The 17,573-nt window shown below is 49.0% G+C and overlaps 1 protein-coding gene across 2 annotated transcripts; it reads left to right on the top strand.

Annotated features, from left to right (window-relative positions):
* Nucleotides 1–813: 813 nt before the first annotated feature.
* E4F1 (E4F transcription factor 1) lies at nucleotides 814–17,504 on the top strand. 2 transcript variants are annotated; one of them, XM_072599463.1, is made up of 14 exons: nucleotides 814–1,029; nucleotides 5,843–5,988; nucleotides 6,401–6,500; nucleotides 11,053–11,243; nucleotides 11,473–11,593; nucleotides 11,894–12,046; nucleotides 12,588–12,754; nucleotides 13,507–13,722; nucleotides 14,623–14,728; nucleotides 14,990–15,207; nucleotides 15,580–15,778; nucleotides 16,060–16,196; nucleotides 16,388–16,450; nucleotides 16,704–17,504. In XM_072599463.1, exons 1-14 carry the CDS (start codon nucleotides 873–875, stop codon nucleotides 17,058–17,060), a joined length of 2,331 nt encoding a protein of 776 aa, XP_072455564.1. In that variant the 5' UTR covers nucleotides 814–872; the 3' UTR covers nucleotides 17,061–17,504. The 2 variants fall into 2 exon arrangements, with proteins under 2 accessions (XP_072455564.1, XP_072455566.1); XM_072599465.1 differs by lacking the exon at nucleotides 6,401–6,500 and having other exon boundaries at nucleotides 868–1,029.
* The last annotated feature ends 69 nt before the right edge of the window (nucleotides 17,505–17,573 follow it).

Here is a 17,573-nt window from a genome sequence, read left to right as displayed (position 1 = left end):
GTTAAGCAAGGGCTAAGGGCTGTAGTCTCCTCCTGCATCCGATCAGCCACACCTGGCTACATGGTGGTGCCAGCTGGCGATGTGGTCCTGGCATAGAGGTGGACGTCAAAATCCCACTTCACGAATGAGTGGAAGGCAGTGCCACGGATACCATAGCATTCCTTACCCAAGGTGAAAAGCGCACCTGAACCCCTCCTTGCCAATGGGCATAACCTGAGCATGGGGACCTTAGCTCTTTTCCAGAGCAGAGGGGTGCGTGTGGGCGCGGGAAGGCTGGGGGGTAAAGCCCCTCTCCCTCAATTCCTGAAGCCTGGGCCGCGTTGTGCCAAGATGGCAGGGGCCACATCCACAGAGCAGGGTGCGGGCTCGCGGGCTTAGAAAGGAGCGCGGTCTGTGTCCACGGCGGGGATGGGGAGATGCAGGGAAGGGGTGCCCGGCACGGCGCGGCAGAGATGTGCTAAGAGCTCTACACACATCGAAACGGGGGAAGAGACTCGCCCAGAAAAGACCCGCGGCGGCACTGGAACTCGGGTCTTCCCGACCCCAGGCTCGGGGCCACGCGAAGGCTCGAGGGACCGCGGACGGCCCACGCTCGGGGAGGCGGGGCCTGCTGCCCGGGGCCTGGCGCGCAGCACGGCGGGAGGGAGGTGAGCCCGGGCCCCGCGCACCCGGAGCGGCTCCGGGAAGAAAGGCTCCGGCTGGGCCCGTGGGCCAGCACACCCCTCCGCTGGCCCGGGCGCGTCCTAACTCCGCCCACGCCTCCCTCTGGCCCCGCCCCCACACTGCCCCTCCTCTTTTCCTCCCTCCCGGCCCGGCCCGTTGTTATGACGACACGGTCGTAAATCCGCCATCTTCCTGCGGCGCGTTGCGACATGGAGGGCGCAATGGCCGTGCGGGTGGCGGCAGCTCATACGGCAGGAGCCGGGGCTGGGGCCGGGCGGGAGCGGGGCGAGCCTGGAGGCGCAGCGGCGGCGGCGGCCTCAGCTCCCAGCGGCTTCCTTGGCCTTACGACGCCATTCAGCGAAGAAGGTAAAGAGGGGAAGCCGAGGCAGGCAGGCCAGGAGGCTGCGGTCCCTCCTTGACCCCTGACCCCGGGACTGACATGACCTCGTGGGTGCCCCTCCCCCCTGCTCGCCCCTCCCCCACGCTGGCACCTCGCGCCTCTCTCCCTAGCCTGAGCCTAGGCCCTCGCGTTCCCGGTCCAGCCCAGCAGCCCCCGCCCCCATGGACCCCCGCTGAGGCCGCGCCGGGGGAAGGGCGCGGGGAGGGAGGCGGGGCTGGACGAGCTTGGTTGGTTTCCCTGCAGCCCCCCGACCCGGGCTCAGTGCCCCCAGCCAGCCCTGGATGCACCCGAGCCGGTATCGTTGGCAGACCTGGACGGCAGTCAGGGGGCTGTGATGTAGGAAGGAGGTCAAGGTCAGCAGGCCGGAGGCTGCCACAGCCCTGCGTGTGATGGAGAGTTCGTCAGTTTCAGTAACTGACACACGTTGGTGTAGGGCGCTGTCTACAGCAGCCCTGGCAGGGAGGTGCTGTTATGATCCCCCCTTTTAGAGGGGAGGAAACTGAGGCAGAGGCGAAATGACTCACACAGGCTCACACAGCTATTTTCTAAAGCCAGATTGGAACTCCAGACCTGGTGCTTTATCCAGCTGCCTCATCTGCGAAATGAGGGTGTTGACTAGATCTCCAAAGGCCCTTCCAGCTCTTGACTTTCTACAAATCTGAAATGAACGGGCTGCCAACGGATAAGACATGCCCATAGAGGAAGGGTCTTTGCTTTCTCCCAGGGCATTTTGCAGTTTTTCTGGCTCTGGCCATTTTGTTGTCTTAGAAAGCATCTAGTTATGTGACTGACCCTGGGCAAGTCATTTAACTTCTGCCTGCTACAATTTCCTCATCTGCAAAATGGTGATGATGGCACCTACTTCCCAGGATTGTTGTAAGAATCAAATGAGATAATTGTAAAGTGTTTAGCGCAGCGCTGGCACATAGCCATCGCCATGGAAAGTTAGCTATTATTATTAATAGAACCATCACCTTGGTCCTTATGAATTGGGGAACAGGGAGAAGGGAGAATGAACTATTTTTCTGGAACCAGGGAAAGAGGAGGGTGTGGGGGTGAGGGAGAGGGAAGAAGATTGTGACTGAGAATTACCTTCACTAGATCTTAGTCCTTCCCACTATGAAATGGGCACCCTGGAAATGCTGCATGAAGCCATCTGGTTGTGGAAGCTGGTGATGCCAGGAGCTAATTTCCTGTGGTTTTTCTGATGTACTCCTGCTTTGTATATGCACATTAAATCTGGCTTACTAGACAGGGCAGACCAGAGTCCTCCTGCCATGACTGAGTTCCTGCCTTTGAGAAGTTGTGAGTCATGAGGAGACATCCACCCCTGAGCCCTTATGCATAATCCTAGTGTGGTATGTCAGTTTACAGTCTCCGCTCAACCCTTTGTTCCATATGGCACTTTTCAGCTGAGTTCTAACAAGACTTGTGCCTTGCCTTAGCTTTTCTAGAACCTTGATTGTTTAAATCTGTTGTCATCTTTGCCAGTTTGCTGGATGTTGAGTGAATTCTCGGAGTTTTTTGATTTACACTTCTCATATGAGTGATTTGGAGCAATTATGCATACAGTTGTTAATAGTTTGTGGTCCTTTTGAGAACTTTGTATCCTTTGACTATCTACTGGGAAATAGCTTTTGGTTTTATATATTTTTGTGTGTTTGTTCCTTATATCTGGGATTTCAGATCCTTATTAAAGCTGTTTAATGCAAAAAAAAAAAATTCCTCCTATTGACAATTTCCAGAAGAGATGAATTTCCACAGCCCAAGATGTAGAAATGATTTTTATTTCCTCTATTCCCACTTACTTCATACTTGCTTCTGGCTTCTGAGCTTTTTTTTTATCTGAAACTACCCTCTTCATTGCTAAATCCTTTGATTCCCAATGCTCATGCATCACTTGACGATGTTGATCACCACCTTCTCCTGGATACTCTTCACTCCCTGGGTTTCCATGATACTGCTCTCTCCAGGTTCTCTTATTTTTCTGACCTTTCTTTCTCAGTTTCTTTTGCTGGATCATCCTCTTCCATGTCCTGCTCTGTAACCATGGGCAAATCCCCCAAAACAGTCTTGAGCCACCACTTTTTCTCTCCCTACACCTTTTCTCTTGGTGATCTCATCTGCTTCCACGGTTCACTTATAATGGCCATGTAGATGACTCCCAGATTTATATATCCAGCCTTCCTCTCTTGACTGAGCTCTGGTCCCGTATCACTAACTACCCATCAGACGTTTCCAACTGCTTGTCTTACAGGCATCTCAAATTTAGTTCTGTCCAAAGTAAGAACTCATCATCTTTTCCCCTTAATCTATCCTTCTACTATTCTTCCTTATTTCTGCTGAGGGCATCGCCATTTTCCAGTCACTCCTGTTTACAATCTTGAAGTCAATCTCAGTTTTATTCTTTCTCACACCCCATATTTAATGATTTGCTAAGTTATGTTAACTCGTCTTTGACAACATCTATTTCATCTGCCCTCTTCCTTCTACTCATATAGCCCCTACTCAGCTCATTCACCTCTTGCCTGGACTATTAGTCACCCCGTTTGTACTTCTGGCTTCCTTTCTCTTACCTCATCTTCTACACAGCTGCCAAAATACCTTCATCAAGTACAAGTACTTTGAGAACCTTCAGTGGCTTTCTGTTGTCTCTAGAATAAAATACCAACTCTTCAGCTTGGCACTTAAGCAATCACAGTTTGATGTAGCAGCCAACCTTTCCAGTCTTATAGCACATTATTCTCCTTCATGCATTCTGAAGTCTAGCCAAACTGGTCTATTTGCTGTTTCCTCTCATTCTGCAACCCTCCTGCCTCCATGAGTCTCTCTCTTGTGTCTTGGAGTGTGCTCCCTCCTCCCTTCTCTTCATATTGAAGCTCATAAGCCATCTCCTACAGCAGGACTTCTCCACCTTTTTGGGTCTTGGACCTCTTTGGCCCTCTGATGAAGCCTATGGATCCCTTCTCAGAATAATGTTTTATATATGCATAGGTAGTCCAATGGATAGAGTGCTGGGCCTGGAGAGTGGAAGACTTCATCCTGAGTTCAAATCTGGCCCCAGACACTACCCTGACAAGTCACTTAAGCCTGTTTACCTCAGTTTCCTCTTCAGTAAAATGAGCTGGAGAAGGAAATGGCAAACCACTCCAGTATCTCTGCCAGGAAAAACTCCAACTGGGGTCACAAAGAGTCAGATGTGACTGATACCACTGAACAAAATAAAATACATAGGATTACAGAGGAAACCCATTATATTAATGTAGTTATGAAAATAATAAAAAAGAAGTTAAGAACTGCCCTCCAGGAAGCCCTTCTTTGTCCTTTTTGGTATTTAGTGCCCTTTCTTCCTTCTCAAACGTTCCTTTTAATGATTAGCTGAAACTTGGCTTCTTTCTCGCTTCTCGCTTTACATGTTGTATCCCCTTAGTAGAAAGTAAGCTCCTCCAGGGGAGGAATTGTTTTACCTTGTGCCTTTGTGTCTCTGGTTCCTACACACATGTGCATACACACAGCACTTAATAAGTGCTTGTTGGAAGTGAGGGGCCCTTTCCTAATAATCAGAAGTAGGAGAGGGCAGCACAAGATCAGAGAAGAGATGATGAATGTCGGGACTCTTCCTTCCTCAATCTGCAAATCTGGAAATTGGGAGAGTTATGCCAAATTCTCCTGATCCTTTGGAAAGGACCTTGATTTGTTTAACAGGAATCAGATTTTGTACAATCTTTGGACTTGGGTTTTAGAGCTCTTGCTGTGTTCCCAGGCTTGGCCCAGAGCACTTTCCAGGTCCTACCTGTGCTAGGCAGCCAGGCAGCCCAGAGCTTTATGCAGTTCCAGGTAACCTGGATCTCTTGGGAACTGAGGACATTTAACTTAGAAAAGAAAAGAGTAGGGGGAGGGTGAGAATGATATGTGACTATTGCCTTCAGATGTTTGAAGGGTTGTCAGGCAAAAGAGGAGTGGCTCGTTCTGACTCCTGACAAGCTACTGGAAGATGCTGAAAACTGATTTTCAATCAGAGCTGTGTCACCTCTTGCTTGGCCTATGGCCTATGGCCTAAATGGTCCCCCTGCCTCTCTTTCCCCAGCCCATATTCCACACAGATGCCAAAGTGATTTTCCTAAAGTATAGGTCTGAGCATTTCACTCCCCTACTCAATAAACTAATTAACATTAGTGGTTCCCTGTTGCTGGATTTTAAAGCCCTTGATGACCTGGTCTTAACTGCTTTTCTAGCCTTCTTATACCTTCCCACTCCCTTAGGACCAGCTGGATTGGCCTTCCGTTTCTCATACACAGCACTTCATTTCTCTTCTCTGTGCCAGGGCACGGGCCATACTTAGGTCTGGAATGCCTTCTTCTCTCACCTCTGCTTTTTAGAGTCTCTTTGTTTCCTTCACAACTCAATTCTTTCAAGAAAGAAGCCTTTTTTGATTTTCCAGCTACTAGTTCTTCCTTCTCAGTTATCTTGGATATGCTTATATTTTTGTGTTATCTTCCCCAGTTCAGTGATTGTTTTATTTTTGTCCCTGTACCCCAGCACTATTCCTGGCACATAAAGTAGTAGGTGCTTAATAAATGCTTGTTGATTGATTGATGTGAGGATGGAACGAGTTACCAGAGAGGTAATGAATGATTTTGAAGTGTTTGTCAGAGATGTCGTAGTCAAGATTCTTCCTTAAGGTAGATGTTGGTTTAGATCCCTTGAAGACTCCTCTAGCTCAGAGATTGTAGGAGCAGCCATGTCCACAGTTATTCAGTGCTGCTGTTCATGTTTCAGATGAAGATGACATGCACAAGTGTGGCCGCTGCCAGTCCGAGTTCACTACGCTTGAAGACTTTGTGCAACACAAAATACAGAAGGCATGTCAGCGCGCACCCCAGGAAGCCACAACAGCCTCAGCAGCAGCCCTGCTGGGCCAGGAGGTAAGGACATCTCCCTGGTGTGATCTCTGGGGGCTGCTCCCTACCCACCTAAAGGGCTAACAGTGACTTACTTACCTTTGACTCTGTTTCTCCCATGGAGGATGGGCTGCAAAGGCTCTTTCCTTGCCCTTCCCCCTTCCCAATCCCCAAACCTCTTGCATATCATATAGTGTCCGCCCACTTGCATCTTGTGACATGGACACAGATTGGTGTTTGGCAGTGGGGAGTCAGTCCCCAGCCAAAGAGAGGAAAGGATTCTTCTTGTTCTGAGAGCTCTCTCCCTGAAGAATGCTTCTCTCCATATTCCTTTTAAAGGAGAGTAAGCGTTACAGATATCAAAAGAGTCAGAGTCTTTCTCTGTGTCTTGTGTTTCCTGGCTTCTCTCCTCCATGCAGTCCATCTTGTATTACAGCAGGTGGTCCCATCTGGGGAGGAGTCCATTACAGTGGCTCACATTGTTGTGGAGACGTCTTCGCTCTCAGAGGACGTTAGCAGTGCTCCAGATATCATTGGTGAGTGGGGCTCTGGCCATCAAAATGTTGCCATCTGCAGGATCAGAGAGAATGCACTTTAATGGTCTCCATTTTAAGAGCTCTTGAGAGTCAACCAGATTAGAAGGCCCAGCATTCTCCCACGTACTCTCTCTTAAATTCTGTAAGCCTGGTAGGCAGGTCGCTGCGCTTTTCTGGGCCTCAAATCCTTCAATTGAAAAGATGACGTTGATGCTTTCTGGGATCTTTGCCAGCTCTGACTCCTATAATCCCATGGGCTTCAGCCATACACTGGGGCTATGTCTTCTAGGACCAGCATGAGGCCCTTTAGCCTTAAAATCTCGCTTGCTGGCTGATGCCCTAAATTCCTTTAACAAGGGACAGAACCTTTCATTCCAAAGACAGAGCTTAGGGTAGAAGTTGAAGTTGTCCTGGAGGATTTCAGAATTCAGAATTCAGTCACAGTCAGTTAATCAAGCATTTTTTAAGAGCCATCTAGGTGCAAGGTGCTGTGCTAGGCAATCAATGTCTGATTGCAGGGAGCTCGTGTTCTGCTGAAGAAGTAAATGTACATATATGGGTATTTGCAAAATATGTACAAAGTAGTTATAAGGTTTTTATTTGAGGGAAGAGTAGACACCAGGATCTTGGGAGGTTAGAAAAAGCCTCATGTACAAAAGTTGGTACTTGAGCTGAGTCTTAGAGGAAATCAGGAATCCTAAGAGACATCGGTAAGGAAAGAGTGCCTTCCAGCTAGTGCAAAAACCTTCACATGGGACTTGGACTGTCCTGTATGAGGGACAATAGTGTCATACCAGTCCATTCAATAATATACTTTTATTTACCTACTATGTTTAAGATCCTTTGCTTGATACTGTGTTTCAGGGTGTCTGAGACAGACACCAGAACCTTCTCTGAAAGTAGATTGGAGAAGAGAGAGCCCCACAGACTGAGGCCTAGAGAAGGAGCAGTGTGCAGAGTGGGAGGCTGTGAGGTAGGGGGCTGGACCATGGCGTACTAGAAACAGTATACGGAGTGTTTGCTCCCTCCACAGTTTGGCAGCAGGTCAGTTTGCTTCCCAGCAATACCTTGTCAACTGTCACATATTTTCTCTCCCACTCATCCCCTCTTTTCTCAAATACCTCACCCCCACTCCATTTTTTCTCTTTATTTTCCTTTTTTTCTTTCTCAGCCAGGGTCAGCCCCAACAGGCGTTTATTAGTCAGTGCCTCTGGGACCTCGCTTGCTCAGACTTTGCTAAGGCCTGGTCTGAACAGAAACAGGATAGATGTTCATCAGCTGCACAGATTCATATACATATGGGGAGATAGGGTGGGCCTGGAGAAAGCATGGTAGTGGGATGGGGAGAGGTGGGAATTCTATGTGCTTTAAACACCTTGTTTCATATCTCTCAGCCTCAGTTTCTTTTTCTGTAAGACCCTACTTGTCTCACAGGGATATCATTATGAGCAGTTGAATTAATGTCAGAATGTTTTGAAAGTTAAAGGAGCTTCAAAAATAGAAGGTGACGGGGTCCTTGTTATTGCAGTGCAAACACAGGTACCTTGTGGAGAGTGGAATCAAGGCATTGGTTGCTGAAAGGGAGTTAGTCATGCATTGGGACTATTCTGTATCACAGAAGTCTTCCTGGAGGAGGCTGGGGCTCAGTGCGTATTTGAGAGGCGGAAATGTAGATGGCTTCTCAGCCGGGAAGAGGAAGATCCTTCCGTGGATGAGAGTCTGAGTATACAGAGATTTAGGGCCGAAAATGGTGGGAAGGGATATCTGCCAAGAAGCACATTACTGGTCTGTGAGGGAGTACGATATAAAGTGCAAGGCCTTGGAGGAAGCTCTTTTGGATATCCGCCTTTTAATCCAAGCAGAGTAGAGGGGGAAAGGAAGAAGAGAGGGCCTAGCTGAGGGAGAGAGGGCCTAGCTGAGGGAGAGAGGGCCTAGCTGAGGGAGAGAGGGTGATGGGGCAGACTCAGAGGGGAGGCTGAGATCTCCAGAGACAGTGGGTGTGCACCTGGGATGAAAAGGCGGACCTCTGACACCTTCCCCACGTTGTTAGAGGGTCTGTCTTTTCCTTTTTTGCTTCAAATTCTTGGAACATTCACACAAATAAAATGTCATGCATAGACAGCAGCACCGCGCCGTGTAGAATGTACGGTAATGTTGGGTTTTCATGTGAAATTCCTGTTTCCGGGAAGGTGTTATTTGGAAAACCAGTTCTCTTTGGTCCGAAGTCAGACGCCCGCTTTGTCCTTGAAAGTCTGCTTTGATCCTGGTAGCTATTATGTGGGTCACGTTGGTGCCAGCCATATAATTAGGTACACAAGGCACCGGCTCCCAGCTGCTGCCTCCCTCTAGCTGAAATGCTTCCTGCTTGGCTGCCAGGCCCCCACTCCTCTGTCGCCATTCCTTTCTTTCTCATTTCCCATTGTATTACCCACAGCTTTTCCTGCATCTCTCTCCCCTTTACCCTCCCCAATTTTCCCTTCCCCCTCTTACATATCCTAGAATGCATCTGTATCCTGCCTGCCCCTGCCCCTCCTTCCAGCTTCCTGGGCTGGCCTGACAGGCTCGGCTGGTTAAATCTCACCACTAACGAGTCTGGGGCTGACCCAGTTAGCGTCACACCAGAAAACACATCCCTTGCTCATCAGTTGTCTTAAGAAATAGGGGCACTTGATGTACAAATGTATTTCTTAATAATGATAATAATAGGAGCACATTTCTTAATGAGAGGCAGCATAGCACAATGACTAAAGAGCTGATTTAAGAATCTGGAAGGCAAAAGTTCTCACCACTGTCACGTGCTGGCTCTGGAAGCCTGTATTCTTTCAGTGCTCAGGCATATCTCTGAGGCAGGGGTTCTTCACTTTTTTGTGTCCTGGATCCTTTTTACAACTTGTGAGCCTCTTCTTCGTAAAATGTTTTTAAATATATAAAATGAACTCTATAGGATTACAGAGGAAACCATTTATATTCAAATATAGTTAACAAAATACTCCAAATTACAAATAATTTCACTAACCTCTACTCTTAAGACTTTTTAAGTTGTAGAGAAGGGGCTAGTCCATGGTAGAAGTAGTTCCGCACTTGAAATGCCCTACCCTGAGAACTAGGCACAGGAGTAGTCAAAAGAAATTTTTTTTAACAACAATAAATATTTCTTTAACACTTTATAGAAACTCTTTAAGGCTCCGAAATTGGTAGTATAAGAATTATTTCCCCCAATTTACGAATAAGGAAACTGAGGCTTAGTAAGGTAAAGTGACTTTGTCCAAGATCAGATGTCTGGTAAGTGTTAGAGGTGGAATTTGAACCCATTTCTTTGGCTCCAAATCTCACACTCTTTCCACTACATCTTACTGTCTTCCTAACATCTTTACAGTAGTGAAGTACAAGAGATAATTTGGAAACATGCTGAACCATTAAAGAGTTTAATTATCATTTGTTTTCTCCCCTTGCAAAATTTTTATTTACAGAAAAAGAAATAGAAAAATTTAGAAAAAAATAGAAAAATTTACAGAAAAAAAAATTTGGTTACTAAAGTAGGAAGGTGGAATGTATGGCTGTGAGACAGCTGATGGGAGGGTCAGGCAAGTGATGGTATATACACAGAATGGGGCACAGTGAACAGGCACCTATGCCCAGTTCTGCCCCGGTGTTTGAGGCACAGATTACATGGGGCTTTGTATTTTGTGTTTGGTTCTGGGCTTAGCAACTAGTGCTGCTCATGAAAGGAGGTAGTAGTGGAGAAGGATGGCATGTTCTCACTGGCTCATTTATCCATGTTCTGTAGGGAGATGCTCCTAAAAGTGTGATTCCAGAGCAGGAAAAATTAACTTGCCAAAACCAGGTGTCATTGGGTTGCCACTTGTCTCTGAGGACTGACCTCATCAATTTCAGGAGCTTAATGTTCGCTGGTGTCCCAGTATGAAGCTTCAGCCCAAGTTCTCTTGTGGCCCAGTTTTAGTGCAGTTTCCTTTCTGGTCCCTCCTGGATGAAGCATGATAGCATTGTCCTGATATTTTAAAATGCTAGAACAAAAATCAGAATTTGCTTCTTCGAGGAAAGTACCTCTACAGGAAAGGCACTGAGTCCAGATAGATCAGATTGCTTCTGGCTGGCTGTGCTTGAGATCTGTGTGTCCTGTCCTGGGAAGAATTGGGCCATTTTAGGGCCAGAGGAGGCCTTGTTTTAGTTCTCCTTGAGCCCAGCTTTGTTATGATTTAGGGAATTTTTGACAGGTAGCGGTTTCAGAAGGACAAAGCCCATATCTCCTATTAAGTCCAAGATTGACTAGATCCATCCTTCTTGCTAACTGACCTGTGGAAACCTAGGCCACTTCTTTCCTTTGTCCTCTGTTGGCAACAGATCCCTGGACTGAATGGCACTTCCTGTGTTTCTCCATAAAGAGCCAGGAACATCTGAAACACCCAAGGCCAAGCTAGCTATGTGAAATTGGGCCCGCATCAAGTCCCCTAACAATTTCTCACTTTCCTGCTGTCGGGAATTTTCTTTGGTGACAAGAGCTGAATGTGATAGCAAGACTTTTCTCCCCCAGGCAGTGGTCATATCAAAGAAGTCATTGTGGCAGCAACAGACCATGTCTTTGAAAACCCCAGTGGGCCTAGAGACAGTGAGCTTGCAGAAGGTCCTGTTAGCCCTGATGACACTGAGCTACTAAAGGTGAAGCTGCTTGTCAACAAGGAAGGACGCTATGTGTGTGAGCTGTGTAACAAGACGTTTAAAACGGTGAGCTGGGCTGGCCCAGGCCAAGGTCCCTTCATGGTGCTTGACAGTGGAGTTTCTCTTGTACTTTGGGTGTGGGTCTGCCAGGTTGGGGCTCTGGCTGCTCCTGAGCAATATCCTTCTGAGAATGGCCATGTTTGCTGCCCTGAGCCACTTGACCCTTCTTCAGTTACTTGTGTTGTTTTCTGTGGGGTGTTCCATTTTACATACAACCATCCTTTTCCCTTCGCAGGCCAGTATCCTTAAAGCCCACATGATCACACACAGCAGCAAGAAGGACTATGAATGTAAGTTATGTGGGACTTCCTTTAGGACCAAAGGTTCTCTCATCCGGCATCACCGGCGGCACACAGGTAAGATGAGAGCTGGGCCTGGAGTTGTTATCTGGGTTGGGACCCTCACACCTGCATCACTGGTTCTGCCTTCTGTCCCCATGGACAGCAGAGAAGGGATCCTAGCCTTGTGCTTCTAGTCTGGGCTAGTGTTTAATGGGCCTGAGGCTCTGAGCAGCCACATGCTGGGTGAGAAGAGCTACCCCTGTGGCTGAGTGAGTCGTCCCTGGGTGACTGGTAACTGACAAACACATTTTTTTCCCTTAGGGTTTGTTTTCTAGTCGTCACCTTCTGTATAACTATTGACTGTTCTCTCACCAGATGAGCGCCCTTACAAGTGCAAGAACTGTGGGAAGAGCTTTCGAGAGTCTGGAGCTCTGACCCGACACCTAAAATCCTTAACTCCTTGTACAGAAAAAATCCGATTCAACATGAACAAAGAAATAGTTGTCAACAAAGAAGACATTCCCCCAGGTTTGTGAATTCACTGGATGAGCCCAGGATACAGCAAGTAGCTGTGCTCTTGCCCCAGAACTTACTGGCCTGTTGCCCACACAGGAGCTAATTAAGTGTGTGAGCTCCTTCAGGGATAAGGAGTGAGGAGCTCTTCATAGCAGGTGACTTCTACAACCTCTTAGGTTACAAGGAAACATGCTTTGGTCATACAGGATCACAGATGCACAGATTTGTTGTTGTCCCTGGTCCTGTCATCTTTGGGCTGTTCCTGGAAACAGGAAGGAGCGCAGAAGCACCTGCCCTACATATGTCACTCACTCTTGGGGCCTCTCTCTTCTCAAATATATAGTGGGGAATGATATTGCTAGGCAGAGTGAGAGAAGATGGGAATGACTGCTCACTGACCCCAAGATGGCTGAGGTGCAGGGTAGGAGATTCTACCCCCCCAGGCCTCTCCTCCCCTTTAGATGCTGTTTTCTTTCCAGGGAAGTTGCCCTGTGGGCACCTGGTGGGAGGGAGGATGATTTTCTCATGGTCTTAGTTTTCCTTTTGTTTTAAGGATCCAGCGATTCAAACACTGAAACAGTCACAGCCATCACAAGTGAATCCATTGAGACAACACCACCAGTGATTCACCTTGTCACCGATGACAAGGGCACTGTCATCCATGAGGTCCATGTCCAGATGCAGGAGCTTCCTGTGGACATGAAAACCTTAGCCCAGGAGGTAAGTGGAGCTCCTGGCTAGACTGGAAAGGGCTGTGTGCTAGGGTGGGTTGGATTAGATTTCTGTCTGAATGAAGAGCACTAAAGGCGTGAGGACAGTGTCTTCTGCCAGTTCACCAGGAAGAAAATGAACAGTCCTGTTTTGGAGATGCTCCTTGGCACTAACCCTTTGTGGGGAACTGCTGAATGCAGGGTCTTTGTGAATTGGACACATTTACTTTCCATTGAGTTGTGGTGGGGAATAGCCGGCTGGTCTGTTCTCTTTCTGTTCTTGGCTCTCCTGAAGGGTTGCAGGGTGGTGAAGAATTCCAGTACCAAGAAAAGTTCTAGCCTTTGTTTTAGCCCAGACTTGTAAACCCAACCCTTAGGAGAGGAGTCCCGTATTTTTTTTAATTCTTGAGATGGGTAGGTGAGCCTTTGAAAATCTCAAGGTTACCATGTGAGAGGATGGGCCTCATCATCAGAGTGAACAGGTCTGAGCTCCTTGGCCACAATGAATGTTTTTTCGAACTGGTGGAAGGCCCCGTGTATCCTGTTGAGGGCCAGAGTGAGGCTCAGCCTCTGTAAGGGATCAGATTCTCCTCCCTGCAACCCCCAACACTCTCCTTGGCAAAATTTACCTTTGGGCTGTTCTAGACCAAAACTCACATGATCTCTCTAACAGAGCAGCCAGAATGTCAGGAAACATTTTTTAAAATGACTCTTCTTTGCAGAGTCCTCTATTAGATACTGATATTCCCGTTTGTTCTATAGACATCAGTCCCTGAAAAGGTGCCATCTGAAGGGGAGGTGAGCAGTGAGAATTTGCTGAGACAAGCCATGCAGAACTCAGGTCTCGTGATCGAGAGAGTTGCGGTAGAAGAGGGGCCCATGCCAGCTGAGCCTTGTCTTGACACTGCCCAGGAGCCAGGGCCTGAGGGGGTGAGGACAGGAGAGCAGCACTTTGTAGCAGTGGAAGAAGTGCAAACAGTAGGTGCCTATACCATGTGCTCTTCTCTCGCTCAGGGATTAACTTTGGGAACTGGTGGCCTCTGCCTCTTGAAGGGAATCTTGAGGAAGCCCCACAATTAGGACTGTTCAAAGGGGCCTCCATACCCCACATCGTTTGGTCCGTAACTGTACAGATATGGGCCTCATTGGTCAGTCTCCTGTGCCCCAGGGTTGAAGAATCCCATTCATGCTTTTTCCTGATGAAACTCTCTCCACAAGTGTAGCAAAGTGTGTGCGCAGCAAGATGTGTGCGAACGAGTGTTGGGGGCAGAATACTCTTCAGTCAATTAGCAAGCATTAACTCAGTGCCAGCTGTGTTCCAGGAACTGTGCTAAGTGCTAGGGATGCAAAGGAAGACAAAACCAGTTTCTGCTCTTGGCACTCACAGTCTGATGGGGAAGATGGCATGGAAAGGACTGTACAAACTAAAGGATGGATTGGAAGGAAGGCACTGAGAGGGACTGGGGAAGGCAGAGAGGGATGGAGATTTTAGCAGGGACTTGCAGAAAGCAGAATTGAGGCAAGAGAGGATTCACAGCTTGGGAGACAGCCCACCTAAATGCCTGAGGTTGAGTGTGGTGTGCTCTGTTCAAAGAAGAGCCAGGAGGCCAGGTCACAGAGCATTAATGGGAAGGAGTCAGGTGGAAAAAGACTGGAAAGCTCGGAGGGGAGCAGGTTGAAAGGAGCTTTGAATGCCAAGTAGAATTTGATATTTGATCCTTGGAGTTTATTGAATAGGAAGGTGAGCCAGGTCCACATGGGCAGAGTGGAGAATAGACTAAATTAGTCAGGTTCTGTAAGTGTAAGTTTGGGGTAGTCACACTGTGTTTATATTGTGGGGGGGCAATAGTCTTAGAAGATAATTGTTTGTCCCTGCAGGCTGACCCAGCGCCTCAGAGTGGGTATACACAGTACTCCTGCCCTAAGTGTGTAGAGGTCTTCAGGTCGGCCCCAGCCCTGGAGGTGCATGCCAAAGCCCATGTCGGTAGGTCTTGTTCGTCTTTGTGAGGCAGCAGGACGGGGAAGGAGGTGAGATGAAAAGTTGTAGAGGACCCTTGGTCCCAGCCCACCACAAAGATGGCTGTGACATGTGGCAGCCTCATCAAACCTCCACATCTCTGTATCTTTGTATGTTTAGGTGCTGCACTTGGTATGTGTTTGTATATGTCTGTGTACACTGGGGACAGGGAGTGCTTGGGGATGAATTCAGTGTGTGCCCTGGGGGCTGGTCTCCCTTCATTTGCAGGACAACAGCTGTTCAGGTGTGAGCAGTGTGGAAAGGAGTTCCCCAAGGCCTACTTGTTGAAGAAGCACCAGGAGGTGCATGTTAGAGAGCGGCGCTTTCGCTGCGGCGAGTGTGGGAAGCTCTATAAAACTATTGCCCACGTGAAGGGGCACCGCCGTGTACACTCAGATGAGCGTCCATATGCCTGCCCCAAGTGTGGGAAACGTTATAAGACCAAGGTGAGCTGTTTCTCCTCTTCATCAGAAAGGAAGCCAAAGTTTAGGCGGGGAAGGGACATGCCCATGGGAGCCAGGAATGGGAGAGAGCTACTGCCAACCCTTTCTCCTTGTTCTCCCTTGTCCCTCACTGGGGCTTTGGAATTCAGCCTACCCAGACAGGCTCCTTCTCTGCATCTGCATTGACCTGGCCAGCTCTCTGACCTTGTACTGCCTACAAGCAGCCCCCTGCCTGACCCAAGTTCCCTTGTATGAGCTTTTTTGACCTGAGGCCTCCATCAGCTGGTGTGGCCAGCACAAGATGAGAGCTCTGAAGGGAAGAGAGAGAGAAGCCATGGTGGAGGGGCCTCATGCTGACCCTACGTTGTCTGGCAGAATGCCCAGCAGGTGCACTTCCGGATACACCTGGAGGAAAAGCCCCACGTGTGCCAATTCTGCAGCCGGGGCTTCCGGGAGAAGGGCTCCCTGGTGCGGCACGTCCGGCATCACACAGGGGAGAAGCCCTTCAAGTGCTACAAGTGTGGCCGGGGCTTTGCTGAGCATGGGACACTCAACCGGCATCTGCGGACCAAAGGTTAGCCTAGTGAACCCACTGCTGTGGTCCATGGAATTTGGGTGTGACTCCCCTTGGCTTGGTGTATGTGTGTGTGACATATCCTTTGTCTGGCATGCTCTGAGAGGCTGACATGCGGGGCTGGCTCCCTTTGGTGGAGTGAGACTGCTGCAACTTGGACCCTGACCTGGCTAAAACTTGGGTTTTGGGTAGGTGGTATTTCCGTGTGGCTATGGGAGTGGGGTGGGGGGCTGGCTTCCCAGAGGCCTACCCAGGTCCTCATCAGGTAAGTGTCTGTGCAGGAGGCTGCCTACTGGAGGTGGAAGAAGCGGTGGTGTCCAGGGCTAGCCCATCGCCCCCAGCTCTGTCTGAGGATGCCCACACGGTGCTGGTGGAGTTCTCCTCCGTGGTGGCTGATACTCAGGAGTACATCATTGAGGTGTGGGCTGGGGTCACGGGCACACAAGTCTCAGAACATGGAGCGGCACTATGTTGGGATGGGGTTAATGAAATTTAGAGGGGAGGGTGGAGCCAAGGGTGGGCTTTGGGAAAAAAGGCTATTACTGGATAGACTGTCCTGCCCTTCCAAGTTTGATAAGAGTCCTCTTTTTGGTTTTTTCCCTTTTCAAGGCCACCACAGAAGACACTGAGACCAGTGAAGCCACGGAAATCATTGAGGGCACACAGGCTGAGGTGGGGTAGTGGGGGATTTGGGGTCAGGTGTGGAGTGTGAAGCCTGGGGGTGTGGGATTGCTAAAACCATCCTAGAATGCAGGGACAAAGAATGAAGTCTGACCACATCCTGAGGGGTCAGAATGTGCCCTGAAGTGGGAGAGAGGAAACTTGGGTCCCTTTCCTCTGCTTATGGTGTGGAGAGCTGAGGCCTCCCTTCCCTCCTTGTCTAGGCTTGAGGCCTGAACTGAGCCCCCTCTTCCACTCTCCCCAGGTGGACAGCCACATCATGAAGGTAGTGCAGCAGATTGTGCACCAGGCAGGCTCTGGTCACCAAATCATCGTCCAGAATGTCACAGTGGATGAAGATGAGGGAATGGCAGCCAGTGCAGCAGCTGCTTCTGATACCATCACCATTGCCACCCCTGAGAGCCTCACAGAACAAGTAGCCATGACCCTGGCCTCAGCCATAGGAGAGGGTGCTGTATTGACTACTCGGGCAGGAATTGAGGCTGACCAGGCCACGGTCACCATGGTGGCCTCTGAGGACATAGAGATTCTGGAGCATGCTGGAGAGTTTGTGATCTCCTCACAAGAGGGTGAATTGGAGGTACAGACAGTCATTGTGTAAGGACTTGCCTGGCCTGGAAGGATTGGGGTTGGCCCACCACCTAGGAGCAAATGTGTGTTCATCCGTGTCACTGTGTGGTCTGGAAGCCCGAGAATGGAACCAGTAAAGAAAGAGAGTTCTGAAAAAGCAAAGGTCATGGAAAGGCTGCCTTGAATCATGCAGATGATGGACAGAGGTGGCCTTTGGGTGCCCAGGTGTCTGGAGTGCTAGAAGATGGGCTGGTGAGGTTATCTAGAGCTTCCCAGCTGGGCACCCTGGGCATTTAGAGCCTGTCTGCTTTCCTAGCACTGCCAGGACCCTTCCTGAGCAAGCCAGGGAGGCAAGAAAGCCATATTGTACATTGCAAACCACAGAGCAGTTTAAGACAAAAACAGAACCCCATATGGCAGATTGGGGGCTGAATAAAATGAGTTTTCCCTTGTTTACAATAAAATATTAAAACCATTCCAGCCTTCAATACGGTGTCCTCTGAGATCCCAACTTCTGGCTGTGCCACCACAGGCCTCCCCATGT

Source organism: Notamacropus eugenii, chromosome 1 (genome assembly GCF_028372415.1).
Source record: "Notamacropus eugenii isolate mMacEug1 chromosome 1, mMacEug1.pri_v2, whole genome shotgun sequence".
NCBI classification, from domain to species: Eukaryota; Metazoa; Chordata; class Mammalia; order Diprotodontia; family Macropodidae; genus Notamacropus; species Notamacropus eugenii.
Note: the sequence above shows the minus strand (reverse complement) of the source record. Positions and strands in the feature narration are given on the sequence as shown.